Genomic DNA, 20670 nt, shown 5'->3' with positions numbered 1-20670 from the left:
AATAGACATCCCTCTCCTTTCTCCACAGGCTTATAGATGGGACCTGCTCCTTGCCTGACTATTTGAACAGCCACACAGATTGTTTACCACCATCTCTTGTCAAAAAAACCCAAACAAACCCAAAACCCTACAAGAAGGAAAAAAACCCCATAAAACACATATCTACCAAGAAGAAGAAAGTGAGATCTGTTAAAGATATTCAAGCCCTGTCCCCACCAGCTTCCAGAAGAAACAGTGGCAGGGCCACATCCATGCAAGCAACAGAATGCCAATTTGATGCTCGATGTGGATGCCGCTCCTGCCTCCTCAGACCTTTTCTCCTCAGCAATATTGACTAATAAAAAAAAAAAAAAAAATAATCATCAAACCCACAATTGTAAAACCAAGTCTAGCAAAGAACAGGGATACTCTTCAGGGCTTCCAACTCCAAACCGCTTTTCACCTCAGGTCCTGTGCTATATATCACACACACACACTGCTCCCTCAAAAAAAAGCAATTTTCCACTGTAGACCTCTCTCCTCCCAAGCCCAAGGCTGCATGACAGTGCTTAAGATGCAAACAGCATTAGCTATATCTTCTGAGGATTGCTGGCCCGCAATCACACCTCCACATCTTCGGGGTGGTACACAGCAGGTACACTGGAAGGCAATCAGGTGTCCGAGGGACTGGTTCCAGCATCATCCCCTTGCTGTTTATCAGCTCCACCTCCCAACCACCATTACCAGAGAGCCACTGGAAATCTCATCTGTCTGGATGACTGCAGACATCAGCTCAACTGCAACTCTAATAAGAAAGGCTATTTCAACTTGTCTTATCACCTGGGGTAAACCTTGCCAAGCCACTTACATACAGCAGCTTCACAGTATGTGCATACAGAAAGGGTAATGTATATTTTAGCAGAGATGTGACGTACATACACCCTGTTTCCATGGCATAAGAAGCTCCTCCTCTCAGCTGCCGTGCTGGCTCATAAGGCATCTCAAGGCAGCTACTTTCCCTTCAGCATCCTTCAACTCATTAAAAGAAAACCATCACATACAATATTTTTCAGCGATCCAAGCAAGGACAGCCTTCCCCCAATCTCTGCAGAATGCTGTCCTAGACTCCTGAACGCCCACAGCCTGCTGAGACAGGCAAGGTAAAGGTATTTAGCTGACCGATACAAATATACATGCACACAGAATGATCATCCACAGCTACATCTGCAACATGATGTGGCGCAGCTTGGTGGAAACAGCTCTGCGGAGTGAGAAAGTTGGTGCTGAGGGGTCACCCACACATGCCTTGGATGTTTTACTCAGATCTGCTCCAGTGGGGTCTTGTGAACAACATCCAGGAGCAATCACGGCACAGCAAGCACACTCCTGCAGCACCTCTTCCAGGTTACCATCAGACAAAATGACTCCAGTTCACATGTCCTGAAACCGGCCTGCAGTATCAGCTCATGCAGGGTAGGTGAGGAAAAATCAGGACATTCTCTTCGAAGTGCACTCCTAGTTCAACCCAAAATATCAGCATTATGGCAAACATGAGGACGGACTCTTCCTACTTTTGCTGCCAGACCTCCAACAGATGATTTCGTAGCTGATGGCTGGCAGAAATAGCCAGGGAGGTGTCAGAAAGCAGCCTGCCCCAGGATGTGGGTGCAATGACCCTCCTCTCCTGTCAGATGTTTACACTCTTCCAATATGAGAGCCTACAGTCACTTGAAAGGCCTTAAAACCCTTCTTACCCTGATGTTATGAAATAAAGCATGCTCCTCTGATGCAACGTGCCATGGGCATCTCTGCTTCCACAGGTCCTTGGGATAGAAGAAAGCTGACTACACACTCCCTTCAAGTCACAATTAAGATGCCATTAACAAAGAAAAAATGGAAGAAAATTCAAAATTATCTTGCCCTCTCACAGAAGCACCCAGAGGCATGGCTAGCACATGGTTACAGGCAACACAGTCAGCAACACAAGCTTGTAAGCTACCACTGCTTGCTCCAAGACGTGATACTTGAGGAGCTCATCTGAAAGGGTCTGCAGCATTCCTGTCATCTGCCAGATCAACTCCCATGGTGGAGTCTGTGCATGCCACTGTGCACCATGGACTTATTTTGCAGGAAGAATTTGGAGCAGTACTATCATCTAGTCCTTTTGTAAGCAGAGCAGAGGGTAAAGATTTAGCTGCTCTTTGTTAGAAACGAGGAAGCTTCAGCAAAGTTTCAGGAGGGGCTTTTTCGTGTTTTTGGTTTTGTTTTGGGTTTTTTTTGTGGCAAATGCAGTTCCAGTTCTTAAGAATCAGGGAGCTGTGCAGTCTCTGGAGCCCTTTGAAAATGCTGAGAAAGCACATCAGCATCACCTTACTGGTAGTGGTGGTAGCTATTCTGCATTTTGGTTTTCCTACTAGAGATGTCACATCTAACAGCAAGCCATCCTCTGAGCCCAGCAATACTGGTGGAGTTGCCAGGGTAAGCAGAGGACCAGGCAGTCACAAGCTCCTGCCACCTAAATGCCAAAATGGGAGGTTTGACTGGTAACTCCTAAACCGTGAGGGTTTCCAGGCTGAGAATAGCTGAGCTTTACAGGGCAGATCCACAGACAGCAGGAACTCGTACAACAATTTAGGAGATTTCTTTTCCCTTCCCTGCCCTACTTCTGAAACTCTTGTCTGCCTTCCCGGACAGAGCCACTCAGTCCTTTAAGGGCACTTTTGCCACCTGCAGTAAGATATGGTCACTGCTTAGATCCACATCCTTCAGACAGGCACAGCTTCCAACATCTCAGTTACTCCATTACAGCACCTGGAGCCACATTAAAAGCCCGTGCTAACACGTGGCAGGACTCAGCTATGGGGGAGTTACTGGACTTGCCACACAGCAGCAGAAAGTACTTTTTTTTTTTTTTTTTTCAGGGCAAAGCTGCTGCTTGGGAAAACAACACCCTAACAATTTAATGTAAAAGCAGGGATGTTGAGAAGCAGTGCTGTTCAGTCCTACCAGCACGAGGCAGTCCTTCCTGATGCCCACTCAGCTCCAGGACCTCTATCTACAGCGAGAAGCTGTCGAGCACACCAGTCATTGCATGCATTTCTGATAACAAACCTGCTACCACTTAGGCTGACCTCCAAGCACACCGGTCTGGGATTTGTTTGTCGACTTTTGGTGTGTGGTTTGTTGGTTTATTTAAGTCAGAGCTGGGTCTTTTGAGGAATGAGATTGGAAATGACAGAGGGAGGAAAGAAGTCACTAGTAAAATCATACAGGTCAGAAGAGGAAAGAATTTGTACAGAAAAAGAGTATCCTTGACTTTAAGAAGTGAAGCTTATGTCTGCACCATGCAGAGACACACACTGTTACGTTATGACAGAGGTTCAAGAAATACAGGACATTAAATGCAGGAATTAAGATGACTATTGGAAAGCTAGAGCTATGCTAAGTGTAAAAGAAGATCACAAGTGAAAGAGTCAGTTTAATACTTAAGACAGCTGTTAGACTGAGAAACACTCAGCCACATACATACAGCATGCCTGCAAGCAAGGGTGCCTTGCAGAAGACCACATCTGCACCCAAATGGACAACACCCGTGCTAGCCAAGCAGGGAAGCTGCTTGGCATCCTGCGATCTCTGCTGCTTCCCAGTGTGACTGTAGCTGTGGCCATGCTGGAAAAGCAGGGAAGTGCCCCAAAATTTCAGCACTGGAAAACAGAGAGAGCACCAGTTTAAGAAGCTTTAGTAAAAAGACATCCCAAGACAGATGTCTGAAATTTCAGGCTGGGTATTGCAGGCTAACAAAATCATAAGTGGAAACAGGGTCCTTTGCAATAGCACGTTAGCCAGCTTTAAAAATGACGCACCACAGCCAGCTCTACCCAGGTCAGCACTAAATGACAAAACCAAGTGACTTCTGTCATCCTGTGATTTGTCAGAAGTGGCATTTCCAAATCATCTCCAGCTGCAAATAAAGTGTTAGAGGACATGGAGGGGAAAAAAAAAACCAACAAAGTGTCATTGAGAACAACAGAGTCTTCTTTATTTCCCCTGAATTTCAAACTTGATCCACCTCCCTCCCACCAGGTCTCACCTTGCCATGGCTTCTCTCCACCTTTCGGAAACACTTGTTCAAGGAGAGGTTGTGTCGGACCGAGTTCTTCCAGCCGGTGGGTGCTGTGGCAAAGTAGGGGAAGCGCTCCAGGATCCAGCTGTAGATTTCTTTGACTGGCAAGCTCTTGTTGGGGGAATGCTCGATCGCCATGTAAATGAGAAGGCTGAAAGAGTAAGGGGGTTTGGAAGTGGAAGATTTTTTTTCAGGGTTCTGGTAGCAGGATGGCGAGAAGGATGGCACACTGTCGCCCTCAATGTCATATAAGGGGCTAACGATCGGAAGACCCTCACTTCCGAGGCTGAAGTTTGTTAGAAGGTTAGTACTTTCATGCAGCCAGTTCAAGTTTGTGAGCTCATCGTCTGCTGAATCTCTGTCCACCACGGTGGCTTTTGGCCTGCCGGCATCGCCTGCATCAGGCAAGCTTCCCATCCCATGACACTGCCGTAGTCCTGCAGCTTTTTCTGCTCCTGGCGTTTCAGCTTTCTTATCCGGAGTCATTCCAGTGACTGGACCCATTTAGCTTTATTGGTCTGCAACAAAGGAGATGGGTCAGAAATCAATACAAACCTTCAAAATCAAGTTCAGTGGCAGACCACCGAACCCAAACACAGGGCTGCACCATCCCCACGCTGTGCAAGAATACCACAGTCCCTGATGAGAGCCAGGGTTGAACACAAGCCCCCCAGTAATCTCATGAGCATGTGTTAACTCCTCTCAGTTTATAACGGGAACTTATGGTAAGCACTTGGAAACTGCTGCATCTATCCTGAAATGCCAATTTGGACACAGAAATAACAAGCCATTTTGATGTCAACATCTGAAATCTGAAAAAGACCTTAACAGGTAGGATCTAATCCATTCAGCTCTCACGTTAACTCTTTAGTTACACTCATTATATTGTAAATTGACCCTATTTAGAAGTGTTTGCCTTTGGTACCCAAAGACTAAAAAATAAGTTGCAAAATTTAAATCAGCATAAAGTGAATTTCTGGTCTCAGCACAAATTAAGTCTTTGCAACCCCCTATAAGTCACAGACATTCCCAAGTAGTGCCTCCTGTTTCTACCAGGGAAAGATCTGGCCAGCCTATCAGTTCATCAGCTAGGTCCTGCAGAGCTGCCTATATCCGAAAGACCTTCTTCTTCCTCTCCTGCAAGGGCTTGCTGCTCTAACCCGGGCTCCTCTGCAGAGTAGAGAGTGGTAGGACCAGCTCTCAACAGGAAGGGACCATTCACTGGGGTGGCTGCTCAGACCTGTTGCAGAAATATCAGCTGATTACTTGCTTTCAATTTTTCCCTAGATGAAAAAAACAAAACAAAACAAAAACCCAACCAACTGTAAAAGTATTATCTATAAAAAACTGCCACCCAGAATGCATGATCTAACAGGCTACCCATGCTTTAGAGGCACTACACTAACAAAAAACATCTTCTTGCTTGTAGAGTTTTAAAAGGGGTCATCTAGCAAACGATGTTACGTCAACAGCTGTTTTTTCCTGCTGATGTGACCATGTTAGAGCTTCACTGCACCTACAGCTTTGGCCAACATAGCTGTACCAGAAATACAGACCGACAAAACCACTCTACAGATGTGGTGTGTATATGTACATATATATGTATATACACACACACACATATATACAGGGGCTATACCACCCTGCTATAAATGTAAGACACTCCAACTATGGATGCAGTTTACCAGCAAAGCTAAGGTTCATATTAACTGTAAAAAACCAAACCAAAACAAAACAAATAAAAAACCCCACCAAACCAAAAAAACACACACACAATAAAAACCAAAAAACCACCCAAAAAACCCCCAAACAAAACCCAACCAACCAAAAAACAACCCACACCAAAACCAACTTAGTCCAGTTCCCTGTCCCAGTACATGCTACCATTCCGGTTTCATGCTCCAGCTCCTATTGCAAGAGCTCAATTGCAAGACTAGGACTGTCTCACCAGACAGCTCTATGCAGTTACTGGATGTTTTCTTACAACAGTTTTTAGTAAACACATGGCTTCGCGCACTTGCATCTTCTCCTACAAAGTGGAAGCAAGGCGCTGGCCAGCTCGCATACACAATCTGCCCGTCCCGCCTACAAAACCCCACCACCAGCTGGCTCCAACCTGAGAGCCTCACCGCATCCATGCAATTACACTACCCAACCTGCCTGGAGATGTATTTGCCCAGCCTCCTTATTTTGGAGGAGGGGAGTGACATGTGCAATGGAGGCATGACGTGGTGACATAGAAAGGCAATAGGATACATCCATTTTATGCTCCCCTATGAGAGCCAGAGCACTGCCAGCCCCTGTCTGTTGCCAGGCAGGTGTGGGGTGCAGAATTTTCCTTCCACAGAAAACATACCAGGTTTCCCACCAGCAATTTCTTCCCCTCTTTTCATCTGCTCATACGCTTTTGCACCAGCTACTGCAAAGCTGTTTTGAGAGTAACACCTGCACCTATGCTTACTGGTACTAGCACTGAAAACCATCCCCAAAATTTCTATTTAAGTGCAGGGATGGGCATGATTAACTACCAGCTCAGTCATTAAAACAAAACAAAACCTAACAAATGAAAAAGCAAAGCAAACTGCTCAAATAGCTGGTCAAAAATAGCTTTGCTCTCCCTACAACCTACTTCTCCCCCCAGCCATCAAGGCAGATTTATACTGGCAGTCAGTGACTGCTGGCTTCAAACACAACAATATATACATATGCTTATGTCACTTTTTCAATCCTTTCTTAAATTAAAAAACAAACAAAGAGCTAGTGATAAAATTCATACAGTGAGACAAACCCCAATTCTGCTGCAACGTTTTCCTTATAACAAGCAACTTATCCCCTTGTTCAGCGCCTCCTTAGCCAGCCACATACTAGCTTACACCTCTGAGCCATGTACAAGTAATTTTAGCACTCGGTTCATGTTGCATGAAATATCCCTTTGCAAATCTTCAGCCAGCACAGCAGATCAAGAACATGCACATGCAGGCTTTGGGTCACTATATTTATTCCTTTGGTGAAACTGGGCAATAAAATCTGTTTTACAACATAAATATGGCCTGTGCATGCTCACAGTCTTCGCAAAAATATATAGGGAAGAAAAACATATTAACATTCAACTGGCACTTAAAATCAGGTAGGCTTTGTGGTGTCAATGAGCCATTTGTTTGTATGCTATTATGTGTTAGCAGAGAGTCATTAGAAAAATTAATATGCTACTTAAAAAAAAATCTCCAAGCAATATACTTACAGTAAATAACAGAGGCTAGTGCCATGTTTCTCTTAGCAGACGCATTACAAAAATCCACATCTCGTATTACCTGCTTAGTGCCTAGTTCACCACCTCAGAGATCTTCTACATGAACACATCAGCAGAAATTAATTTTTTTTTCCAGAAAGCTATAAAGGCCATTATTAGACTATTATCATCTAACAGCAAGAAAAAGAAATAATCACCATTCCATACCTACTGCAGTTTTCAAAGGATGTTCTCCATTGGTCTAAACTGAATGCTGCATCAAGGATAATTTAAATATAGAAACATCAGAGTATGCAACCAGAAAAGTTATTTTAATGAAGTAATACTTGACTCCATTGCGATGGCTGTAATGAGACTGGTACCACTGAGGACCATCAACTCATAATTTTGGCACTGCCTATCCAGGGATAGCCACTGTTCTTAGACAGCATTCTTCTTCAGCCCCAGTGACGTAACATGCTTTATATCATGCTAACCTATCCTTGCTTCACTTGATGTCAGAATGTTGCAGCCTCTAATTCTGTACAGTTTACTCTGGCCTGCTGCTGCATCAGTCTGAAGAAGAAACCAGCATTGGCAGCGTTCCTACTGCAACGGACTGCAAAGTCATCAAAAGCTCACCCTTCCCCTAGACAAAGATCAACCACGGCAGCTCCAAGGGGTATCCCACAGACGGTTCCACTGACAGATGAGCTAATGTCTGTCTCACCACTCAAGCACCCAAGTGCCATGTGGCCCATAGGACCATCTCTATTCATGAGCCAGCACTGCTTTCTGCCTGTAGCAGCCTGGTGAGGAGGGACAACAGTGCCACTGGAGTGTATCTGAAGGCATATGTTGTGGCTTGAACTCAGCCAGCAGCCAAACACCATGCAGCCATCCATTCACTCACCCTCCCCTGTGCCCCAGGGATGGGGGAGAGAATTGGAGGGGTAAAAGCAAGGAGATTCGGAGGTTGAGATAAAAACAATTTAATAACTGAAATAAAATGAAATAAAAATAATCACGATAATAACAGTAATAATAGAATATAAAAACGAGTGATGCACAATGCAATTGCTCACTACCTGCTGACCAATGCCCAGCCTGTTGCCAGCTAGTGATCCCGGAGGAGAGAAAGTGCCAAAACCCCAATCCTGGAAGAGCGCGAGCTTCCTGGCCAACCCTCATCTATATACTGAGCATGATGTTGTATGATATGGAATATTCCATTGGCCAATTCAGGTCCACTGCTCTGGCTACGCTCCCTCCCAGCTCCTTGTGCACCTGCACACTAGCAAGACATGGGAACTTGAAAAGTCCTTGATTTCTTAGCAACAACTAAAAACATCAGTATATTATCAACATTCTTCTCATACCAATTCCCATACTGAATCCAAAACACAGCGCTATTCTAGCAACTAAGAAGAAAAATTAGCTCTATGCCAGCTGAAACCAGGACAGCACACAAGTGGTCGGCTTAACTCACACGCGCTTTCCAGAGCCCCTCTTCATTCATGCAGACCCTTAGTAACATCTAAAATTCAATATTTCTTTTTCTGCATGTGTGCTTTGCTCAGCCACAAGCAGACAGGACTGTGAGGACACACCTTTTAAGCTATTGTTTTCAAGATTATCACTTCCAATATTTGGGGTTTAATTTTTTACATATGGGTCATGTGATTCACCAAAGCCATCTCTGCTATAAGCTAGCAGGGGCTTGTGGACAGGGATGACTCAGCTGGAGATCCACAGTAGAAGCAAGGGGAGCAGACTGTGAGAAGACGAGAGCATGGAAGCAGCTCTCCAACGCAGACATCATGATAAAAACGTGTACGCCTGGACTCTCAGATTTCTTCCTAACATCTCTCACTGTTACAGCTAGAAAGGTTGATGCAAATAAGCACTAGGACTTGCTCTCCCCAGTGCCCCCACCCAAGCTGAATTAGCCGCACCAATGTGAAACAGGGTGGGAGGGGAGAGGGAAACATAGCAGAAAGGCAAGGTTAAGAGTGCACACAAGCATTGCAAGGCCACTTAGTGGAATTTATCTTCCACTCCTTTATTCCCTTACCGCCACATTCTCTGCCTCTTCAGCTACTCCAGGGGCAGCAAACACCCTGCAAGAAAACCATCTCATAAATGACACGTACCTGCTCAGCTGCTGAGGCATGCTCCCTGTCCCTCTCCTCCCACTCTCCTGGAGCCACTTCTTACCGAAGGAGGATGGCAGATGGCAACCATTTGACCGACCTCTCCAACTGGTGCATTGGATGCCCAGAGACTTGCTGCAATTCATGCCCAGAGACTTGCTGCAATTCCCACAGGGACAGCCCCAGCCCTGCAAGCAGAGCCAGAAGGCAACCTCCAGCCATGCAAATACAGAAATAACGTGCTTTAAGCACACCTCTGAAAAATATGCAACAGTTTAGGCTCTGTCCCATGTGCTTTGCCCTACCAATAAGTACATGGTTAACACAGCACGCTACTCTTAATTAGTATTAACACTTGCAACTGGAAGTGGAGCATCAGGCATCCAAACCCTAAGGAACTCAAGCATCTATCTCCTGTAATCACCTTCAAAAGAAAAGCCAGCCAAAACACCTACTCCTCAAATACAGAGTATTGCAGTGGAGGAGCACATTATTTTCCATGGTGATTATAGGCAGAGGACTATGATTGTAGAGTAAGGAGATGAAAAGGTTGCAAAGTCAACTGAGGCTGCTCAAACAAAAGCTAGGGCGCATCAGAAAAGAGGCGAGAGAGACAACGTTCTTTCCAGCAGTCTTGCGATTTTTGGCATCACTCAAGATCACACATAAAAGCCAGGAGAGGACCTCCTTGCTAATAAATGCCAGTCCAGCACCCGAAGCCTAGTGAAGTCCTGCTTTCCCAGGCCACTTGCAACCCGAACAGCACAGCTCAGGTCTGAAGGGGCCAATTAAGGCTGCAGGTGTATTCATGCAGCAGTCAGGTTCAGAGATGCCCTAACAGATTGGAAGAGATCTAGCATGGCAAGACAAGGTAATATTTGTTTCAATCTTCTCTCAGACTCACTGAAGAGCTAAGTTTGGGAAAGGCTATTGGGGCTGGAAGGTCCTCAGCCCAGCAGAGCACATCTGGGATTAACCCAGGTTTGCATACCCCCATATACATCCCCAGCTACGACTTCATTTTGGTGGCAGACCTTGAGCACCACTATGTTCTGCTACAGAAGCAAATGCTTTGATGCCTGAGCATTTTATGAAGACAAAGCTGCTTTGTAGGCCAACTGTTTAACAAAACTAGAAGTCCACTTGGACATATCCTCAGGCAAGCAGGGAAGAACGCTTTTTTTGCAACAGCCCTTCTCGAAGAAGGCTTGGCTTTAACAGAGTCCAGGTCCAAGGGACAAAGCCGTAGCAGATATCTCCGTCCCGCAAAAGTGACCTTCTCCAAAACCAGCAGCATTGCAGGTAAAAGTGCGCAGACGTCGTTTTAGTACTATGGCCATCAGGCCAGGACTCACTGACCTGGCAAGAAAGAACTCAGCCTTTCCATTAGAAGATGCCACAGCCTCATCCGTGCCAAGCTAGCGTGTGAGTGGAGATGCTGCTGCCTGACCCTTGTTTACTCTCCAATGGCAACAGATGAAAGATGCCATTTGGCATCCACACAACACCAATGTCCCAGGTTAGGACAACCACCACAACTAAATGTACCTAGTTGTTTCTGTAGCACCAGCCAAGCAACTAGGTCACCTCTGTTAGTAGTGGGAACGCCTGCAACCTGCTAGCAGTGCAGGTTCCCTCCAGATTTTAAAAATAAAATTAAAATATTAATATTAATAATAATAACAACAACAACAATAACAATAATAATAGAAATCTTACTATGCATTGTCTAAGTCTGAAGAGTAGAACACAATTTTAACCCAGGGGAAGAGATTTTTAGCCATACCACACTTACATTAATGAGAGCAGCTCTGCAACCATCCTCTCTGCAACAAGCTCACGGCATGCAGCCTCGGTTACAGAGCAGGGGTATTTGCATATTCCATACACAACTTTTGTACTAACATAAACAGGCTCTGTGAGAGTATTTAAAAAGATGGGAATGTGCTTCTGCATGCAAGCAGCTACGCCAATAGCAAACTCTTCTATTGATTTTTCATATTCCCTCACAGGAAGCATATCGACACCAGGGATTGTCCTGACTTAAATACATCAATGTATGCATTGAGTTGTTAAAACAGCCCAAGAATTACACAAATAAATGACTGTCACTGCTCACATACACAAGTCTGGGATAAACTTCCAAGCCAGCATGCACACAGCACAGCACCAGCTACAAGTTTTTGCACGTTAGAGGGAAGAGCAACAAAAAAAAAAAATCTTGGCACAACTAGTGAAAACCCATTAAGAAAAAGCACCACATCCGCTTGACCGGGAGCACTGAAAGCATGCCACCAGACCATTTTCCCCCCCGTTAATTTAACCTTCCTGCCGCCCCCTCCAGGTCCTTTGTCTCAGGCTGCCCTGCTCCATCCCCTGCCCACCTCACACGAGCGGTTCAGCAGGCCGGAGGTCAGACGAAAATCTCCCCCCGCCCTGGCCCTGTGAAAGGCCTATATTTGATTACAACACTATATGATGTCACGTATCCAAGACAACTAAAGGCATTATGGTCTCCTGAGGACAAAACCGCTTCTCGGCCATAGATTTCGGAGAGCGGGGCCCCGTTGTCTACAGAGGAGAAGAGCGGGCAGCTGCACCCCTGGCAACAAAAGGCACCCAGAGATACTGCCCTGGGGCAGCACCCACAGCAGGCCGGGCCCTTCCCACTCCTCTTGGCTTGCAAAGGTGGGGGAAATAAAAAAAAAAAATTTAAAAACCCATTAAAAAGGTGGTTATCATCTTCTCAAAGCCATTCTGAAAAAAACCCCAACAATCTAACCAAAGGACCAGACAAGCTATAAGCTCGGGGGGTTCTTTTTAACCTTGGCATCAGTGGGCTCAAAGGAGAAGAGAGGTTTTCTAGGTATTTGCTGAAATACTTCCAAGCCTCTCTTGTTTTAATGCCCCTTTAATGTCAATATTCTCCCACACCCTGTGATAGCATTAAAGGTGGTGGTGGTGGTGGGAAATCACAAACCCAAAACTGATAATGAAAACCAATGAAAAGGTCCAACACTAGGTAAAGTTAAGAAATGTTGCAAAATTTAAAAAGGGAAGGGATTAAACCCTTATCTTTATCATGGCCTGGGGAAGGGCAGGGAGTCAGACAAGAGATTTCATCTGAGAACTAACCTGTTGTGGCGGGTTAGGGCTGGTCTGGCCAGGGAAGGAAGTGCAGGGGCTCCCTGTTAACCCCTCTTCCCTCCACATGGGAAAGGAAGAAGGAACAAGGGGGAGAGGCTGACGGGCTGGGGAAAAACACTAAACCAGCCTTAATGGAACAGTAACGTTAAAAAGAAAAGAGAATAATATTAATAAGAAAATAATGAAATATATACAAGTATATAAAAAACCAGTATCGAACTCCCCGGATGATGATTATGTCACCACTGATGCTGCAGGGCTGGCACTGGGGAAGCCCCAGGCTGGACTCTGTGGCAGACAGGAGCTGAATGCAGGAGCTGGATTTGGGAACTGGATCCAGGAATGCACAGATCGGGATCGAAGGCAGCAGAATGGACAGAGTCCTCCTCAGATGTCGGCCATCGAAGAAGAGGGCTTGACCCTTGTGATCCCTCAGCTTTATACTGAATATGATGTGTATGGGATACTTAGTTGGCCAGTTTTGGGTCACCTGTCCTGTCCGCTCCTCCCTGCAAGTGTGACCTTTTTACTTACTGACGACCCTTTTACTTACATCACTTCAATGTGGGGCCCAAGATTCAGCAGTGACCTTGGTTTCTATAGGAGCAAGTACAAGCAAGAGCCTTTCTGCATACCATTCCTTGGTAGGAACTATAAACATCAAGCGCTATCACTTCTAGAAGCAGACACTGTCTGAAAAAATATGCCATTAACTTCAGAGAGTGCAGTCGCTCTAGAAGAGACTTAACTGAAAAGTAAAATCACTGAACAGAGAACTGGCTCTGTTCCAGCTCAAACCAGGACACTTACATGAAAAAAGTTTTCATCTTTTTCTTAAGTACTCACATACACACACACAAGTGGGTTTGTGATTGAAATAAATATCTGACACGAAAGTGATACACAAACTCAGACATGCCCAGACCCCAATCCAGACCCTCTGCATGGCCCAGAGCCTCTGGGACATTTATTCCAGCGCTGCCTGCAAAGACTTTGCAATCGTGAAGCCTTTCCAAAGGCCTCTGCAGTCACGGCTGGACCTGGTTCCCTGTGATCTATCTAAAGCACCTCAGATTTAAAACATGCACTTGAAAACAGTCTGAGAAACTTGGAAGTAAAAAACAACAACAACAAAACCAGCAGCAAAATCTAAATTATTAAGAAAAAAATCCTTGCTGTCACAGAAAGGAGGGGGGAAGAAGGGAGAAATGCTTTTTAGACAAACGCTTTACTGCCAAATAGTAGCTTTTCAAAAGATGCCTTTGGGTCATGTTCCTTAAATTCAGTACATTGCTTGCTAAATGGACTAAAATGCAAAAAAAGTACGCCATTGAGATGTTCACAAGTAAGCCATTAAAGCAAATGCCTTGCAAAATAATGCTGATGCTAATTTCCTTTCCAGGGTATCCCTTCCACGTGTTTCTCTATCATCCTCTTGAACTAGAAGTGAATATAGCTGGTGTCAGTACCAATTTACCAACACTAGGAAACACAATGCTATCTTTTCCATCCAGCTTTTCTGTCTTCTTCAGCCTTAAAGCACCAGAACTCTTGATTTTCAACTGAAAACCAACAACTTGAAGCTTCACCCCAAGAGACCCTTCTGCAAGGTTTAATTTAAAAGCACCATCGGAGCCGTAACAGAAAGCCACCACCGCATTACCAGTACAACTTCTCAATCGCGAAGCTTTCACCAATTGCTGTTTCCCAGCTCCTGCTCCCAAAGCGCAAATTTTCCTCTAGAGCCCTGGGCATAGCAAAGTGATCCTCTTCACTGTGCTCACCTCCTTGGCCAGCTTGCTGTTAGCTTTACTCTGCAATTGTTTAACTTGGCTTTCTGTTTCAAAATTACTTTGTATCAGAATAATCCCTCTGCTCATAATGGTTGTGGCATAAAATTATCTTTTCTTCTATATGACAACCCCACACTGGAACAACTGGACCAAGCAGGTTCCTTGCATTAAAAAATAGCCCAGTTCAATCACAGAGTCTGTATGTTGAGGTGCATCTTCAGATGGAAGGCTACAGAAGATAGAAGTTTCTCTAAACACAGAAGAAAGGCAACCGTGCTAGCAAAACTAGACCATCAAAGGACCAGATGTCACCTGACACTCATACGGCATGGTCAGAAATCCAAAAGCATACCTGCTCATACTTTAGACTACTCGACATCCCCAAACCAAACCAAACTGCCTGATAACTGGTCTGGGGATGGTCCTCACAGACCAGAGGACGAGGGATAAGTGATTGCTTCTGCTGCTTAGCGGTGAGCTTCCCAGCTCCCACTCTCTCAGCTCTCCTTTGTGCAAGTTTTCCAGTTGCTGAGCTCTCTCCACACCCAGTAATTAGCTTTTAGGTGACCATATACTTGCCCCAAATCTAAGCACAATGCAATCCAGTGAGAGTGTTAAAAAGGAAGCAAGCAGGGGACCACACATGAACCAGGAAACTAAAAGTAGCTACAAACTGCAAGATAGGAATGCACTGAAAATAATCTGAGAGAAGAAACAAAACCTGAGCATGGTATCAAGATAAACTGCTCCAGGAGATGAGGAGGGCTTTGGGAATACATCCAGTCACATATCACGAAGTCCACAATAAAAACACGATGGCAATTTGCACAATGCACATGGGTGGGACACCCAAGATGCATAAGCAAAGTAATACAAGGATCAAGCAGCATCACCCATGTACCACCCGGCCAGCACTTAATAGATTGAAAACTTGGTCACGCTGATAAAGTTGAAGGTACCCAACAATGCCATTCAAAGGCACATCAAGGCATGCGGGTCTGTGGCTGTAACGCAGAGACCAAGTTTGCCACTGGCCGGAGGGGAAGGCCAGCACACAGCCGTAAGTGCTGCAGCTGCAGGCTTCAGACCTGATCTCAGCCTCAGCCCTGCATTTCAAACCTGCCCCATTAGCAAGTTCAGAGAAGTCGTGTCAGCCACTTTAGACCACAACAGCCATCCTGCAAGGCAGCTAACGTACATGGCTACCGCTGACCCCAGTAATTCGTATTTGGATTTTCTGCCAGCGGGAACCAGGTGAAAACATGCCCAACTTACACTCTAATCCTTACAGAGGGGGCAGAAGAGCAGGGCTGAGGGGTGATTTCTGCAGCAGCAGTAGCCAATTTAATGGACTGTCTAACATACCCTAACCTTTGAGGAAAAAGTAGGGAGCTCTAAGTCTAGTTCGAACACAACAGAAAAAAATTTGAATGCACTGGAAAGAAAAAGAAAGGAAAAAAAGTAAAAATCCACATCACTGATTTTTGGTATAAATCTTCTTATCTGCACAAATCCCAGGCTTCTCTTAAAATGGTCCTGGTACGTGAGCAACTGTTTGGTAACATGGGTATTTGTATTGCAGACAACAGCTAGTCTTCCTGGTTGCTGACCCCACAAACCTCCGGGCACTTGGCACTGAAGAGCACCCAGCAGCGCTCTCCAAAAGCAAATGCGACCCAATCCTCGTGCTTCCGCAGCTGTAACATTTTACAGGGAGGAAGCAGAGTACCAGGGGTCATAAAGACGCTGGCTGGCATCAGACAGCACTATTTCTGTACCACCTAATTTATTACCAAAGCATGGGCAAGCTGTCTCGCACTTGCTGACTGAAATTGTATTTTGCAAGTACCTCAGAGCACCGCTGTGTGCTTTTACCTAGCATGGGGAGGATGGGATGGAGAGTTTGTCATCACACAGCATGCACTAAGTGAGAAGGCACGTGTAATATGACAGGGAACGAATAAACACGTATCACAGATAAAGGTCCAGACAGAAAAAAAGCAAAGCAGCATCTCAGGGTTTTCCTGTTTTACTTGTGGGTAAAGGAAGCCAAGGAAGCTGCTGGATCTGGGAAGAAACACACCACGTGCACCCAAACCGACCCTCTCTGTTCTTGCTGCACTGGGATGTGGACGGGGTTTGCAGTTTGCAAGCGTGCACTTGTCGAGAGACGAAGCCGCGTGCTGACGTGAGTCACCGAGTGCTGCTGACAGCAGCATCTCAGCGCAGGAAGTTGCCCAACACCATTTCAGTTGTCGAGCGGCGAGGCACACATGCTAGGATGGGGCACTCGCTGCCTCCATCTACTTCCCTCAAAAAAGTTACAATCAAGGCAGTGACATCCTATACACAATACACCTCATTAACGGGAGGCAACAGCCATAAAAAGAGAACACAAAGAGCCAAATGGAGTAAAATGGACAGATTATACACCTGTGCTAAAAGCTAGTGAGCACGTATCCGTACCGCTGACAGCCTTTACTTACAGGGACTAAAGGCTGCTTTTCAGTGAGTTACAGCCAGGAAGAGAAACATGTATTTCACACAGCTCGTTTTGCACCCTAGCGGTTCAGTAAGACTACCCCATTGAAAGAACAGTGTAAGAGATGCACAGCAGCAGTGGCTGTGGGCACACCGTCACTGCTCCCAACACCCCCAACACCCCTACTTTCTGTCACCCTGACAGCTATAATCCCACTGTCCAGCTCATTCTGATAAGGTAACGTGAACCTGCATTTGGAAGAAGTCTTCTGAGTGCCTGCGGTATTGCCTCTCATAAATACCGGCTCCTTTTAAGCCCAACAAGTAGCCAAGGAGCAACAATGGGGGAGGACGGTGGAATTACAACACCAGTGAAGCCAGCATAAAAACTTCTGCTGTTCTTATAGGAACCAACATTTCCACACAAGAACTGTATCGCTTTCTCACCAGTTTAAACTAAACCCAGACACAGCATCTTCAGGTGCCAAACTATCTTGTTCACTGAAAGAGTTTCCCTTTGCTCAGCATGTCAGGTTTTCAGGTCTACCGCATTGAGCAGGCAGAGCCTGTAGTTAATAAAGATGGTAAAAATCAGCTTGACATGCCCCTACATCTCTGTCCTCTTTCCCAGGCACTATACTCGCTCACCAGGCAGTCCTTTTTCTCATTCGATGGGACCGTTACGCATCCCTATATCTGCTCCATTACTTACTGAACTGGCACATCCTGACACTGAGATAGCTGCTGGCAATGCTGGTGCCCTCCATCCCAAGCTCCCCAGAGGACACGGGAAGGCTTCTCAAGCAGAAAACCCGTGGTGGTTGGAGCTGTTGAGGCAGCACGCTCCTTGGTTGGTGACCCTTTTGAATAAAATAAAAATCTTATTTCTGGGCTGAGCAATCCCTGTGGAGCTCCTTCAGCACAGCCTCAGCAGCAGCACTCAGAGAAGGTCACAACTTCATCCTCTGGTCAAGACACTGCCAACAAAGACATCAACCGAGTTTTATCCCAGCAAGTTTCCCCAAGAGCATTCAGGGCCGAACGCCCAAAGTGATATGGGGTCGGTGCCTCCAGCTCCCTCCAACCCCCTGCTCCCCAGAGCAGCACCACAGCTACAGCCAACACGGCATCTCCATCACACTCTGCAGGTGTAAACACCACGTATGGAGCCACTGCTCAGTTTATGGGCACATTTAAAAAAAAAAAAAAAAAAAAAGACTAAGAGCACAGAAAAGTCCTATACATATTTTGGGCAACTCAAACATACAAAGTGAGAATGACCATCTCCTCCCTGTTTCTACAAAACAATTCACACAGCTGGACACAAGTGAGCCCCCAGCAGAAGCCGAACCACTGCGGCAGCATGTGGCCAAGCTCAGAAATAACATAACCTGGCACTCGGCTAAGTTCATTAGCCCAAGCTCTGTGCTGTGTTAATAGCCACCATATAGCTTTCAGTTCAGAGTTGATGTGTCTGACTACCTTCTGCAGAGTTTGGGAAATATGAGTTGGCACCTGCCAAGAAAATAAAACCAAAACAAAACCAACTGCAAACTAGTCCCGAGTTTTCTGATGCATGATAACTCCAGATTAATTTTTCTTGCATAGATGTAGCATCACACCAGACTTCTAGGAGGGAAAAGAAGACTCCAAATCAAGAAATACAACAGAAGTTAAACAATTCACTTGTCAATATATTACAATCCAACTGTTACCAAAGTCCATCTAAATGCAAGTCCACTCGTAACAAGATTTGCAGCGTGTGTGTATATACATACGCAGTATATTATATATAAAATTACCTTTATTTCACAGGTTAGCCACAAACCTAATCAAGTTACCTTCACAGCATTTTTAACTTTATGTTTTCCACATAAAGTCCATCCCTAGGCAGGCACCAAGGCAGGGAGGTGAGTTTACTGGTTACTCCTTATTTTCTGGTTTTACTCTTTATCCTCTTTACTCTTTGTTTGGGCCTTGTCAGAATCCAAATTCTTACGAACAAAAGCAGTTTCTGCTCCCCCATGAACTGGGAGAGCAGGAGTATTCAAGTGCCTGAGCAGGAGTAGGCCAGGCCGGCAACTGGATGCTGCTTCTCAGCCGCCATTGCGCTTCACCGCCCAACTCCACGAAAACCCCCCAAAAAGGCCAGAAAACTCTGAAGGGCCTCGTGCAGGTCCCAGCTTCGCCACGAGCACCTCACGAGCCGTTTCCAGTGTTCCACCCCAAAATGCGGGACCCCCCTGTAACGCACCTCCCGCTCCCCCCCTCACCTCTGCGAACCACAGACCCTTTGCACACTCGTGGGGGCGTCCTACCGATTTTGGGGACAACGCACCAGGATAACGCCCAAAAGGGGGTTATTTGGTTAAATAAAGCCTTTCAGGGTTTTACTGCGGTGAACCGGTGGCTAGGAGCACGGCGGGGCCGCGCTGCTGGGTCCCTGCCCCGGGCGGACCCTGTCCCCCCTCGGCCGAGGTAAGAAGCGCGGGCCTGCGCTGCCGCGGGAGGTCATCCGCGCAAAACCCGCGGGCGGAAGCTCCGCGGAGCCGCGCCGGGAGGAGGAGCTGCGAGGAGGCGGGGGGCGGGGGGTTGCGGGGTGGCGGGTGGCCCCACTCCCAGCACACACACACCCCCACCCCCCCGTGGGGGGTGTCCCCACGCCCCCTGCGCACCCCCCTCCCCACGCGTCGTCATCGAGAGCGGTTGAAAAGGAAGCGCCGCCGCCGCGCGTTGTCCCCACGCTAGGGCCGGGGGGGGTGGGGTGTCGCTTCACCCCCTCCACGCGTGGGGCGCAGCATCCCCGAGGAGGGCACCAGCCACCCCCACTACACCAGAGGGACTCGCCGCCCCGCTCCCCGCGCTCTCCCATTCCTCCATGAAACCCTCCCAAGAGCGTTAAAAACAAAAAAAACCCAACCCCCAAACCTGCAAAAAAACCAAAAACTAAACCAAAAAAAAGGGTAAAAGCAACAAAACCAGGCGTGGGGACGGGGAGGGAGGGAAGCGGGAGCGCCAGCCCCACTCACCGCGGTCATGAAGCCGTGCGGCCGGCAGCGCGGACACAATATGGCAGCGGGGGGATGTGTCAGGGAGCAGCTGCTCCCTGCGCAGCGGCGGCGGCACCGCCCTCCCCGCCTCCCCATGGCAACCGGGAATAACCCACCCACCCCACCCCCCCGTCGCCGGTACCGCCTCCCCGCACCGCCCCGTCGGCCCCGGGGTGGCGGGCCGACACCCCGGGGCCGACACCCCGGGGCCGACGGGGTGCTGCGGACTGCCAGCAGCTTTCAGGCTCCTTCTCATGCATCCTCACCGGCTGGGAAAAGTTTCCATTTCCCCCAAAACACGCCCCCCCCCCCTCCAAAAAAAAAAACCAACAAATTTTAAACGTAAACCCTCCTTTTAGTTTCGCTTCCCTTTCCTCTCCCCTCGCACATCAACAACCGCCCGTACGCTGGTCTGTTTTGCTTAATCATTTTCCCAACAAATTTTTCTTTTTTTTTCCATTTCTCCCATGACATTAAACCTTTTTTTTTTTTTTTTCCCCTTCTTCACAAAGATGAAACCGCCGCCGTGTTTGCTCTGCCTTGTAGCACATTGTCCTCCACTCGTGCCTTTGGCTTTAAGCTTTTCAGGGCGAGAACTTCGCTGTTTGCTTAGCAGGGTTTTACAGTCCTGCATACACTTGCAGTTTTACAACATAATAAAGACCTCGGGAAGCTGTTTGCAGGGAGAAATTGTGTTTTGCAGACGATCTGCTGC

General features: G+C 46.8%; 1 protein-coding gene across 1 annotated transcript in view; it reads right to left on the bottom strand.

The window, feature by feature from the left end:
- FOXN2 (forkhead box N2) overlaps window positions 1-19954 on the bottom strand; it is a 38294-nt gene extending 18340 nt beyond the window's left edge. The window contains exons 1-2 of the mRNA XM_086460719.1: window positions 19935-19954; window positions 4070-4620 (exon numbers count right to left, since the gene is read on the bottom strand). Coding sequence (XP_086316845.1) covers window positions 4070-4606 — 537 coding nt within the window. The 5' untranslated portion in view covers window positions 4607-4620; window positions 19935-19954. The remainder of the gene's footprint in view (window positions 1-4069; window positions 4621-19934) is intronic.
- Window positions 19955-20670: the final 716 nt, after the last annotated feature.

Source organism: Leptosomus discolor, chromosome 2, assembly GCF_034619465.1.
Source record: "Leptosomus discolor isolate bLepDis1 chromosome 2, bLepDis1.hap2, whole genome shotgun sequence".
Classification (NCBI taxonomy): domain Eukaryota; kingdom Metazoa; phylum Chordata; class Aves; order Leptosomiformes; family Leptosomidae; genus Leptosomus; species Leptosomus discolor.
This window is presented reverse-complemented; position numbering and strand designations above follow the sequence as displayed.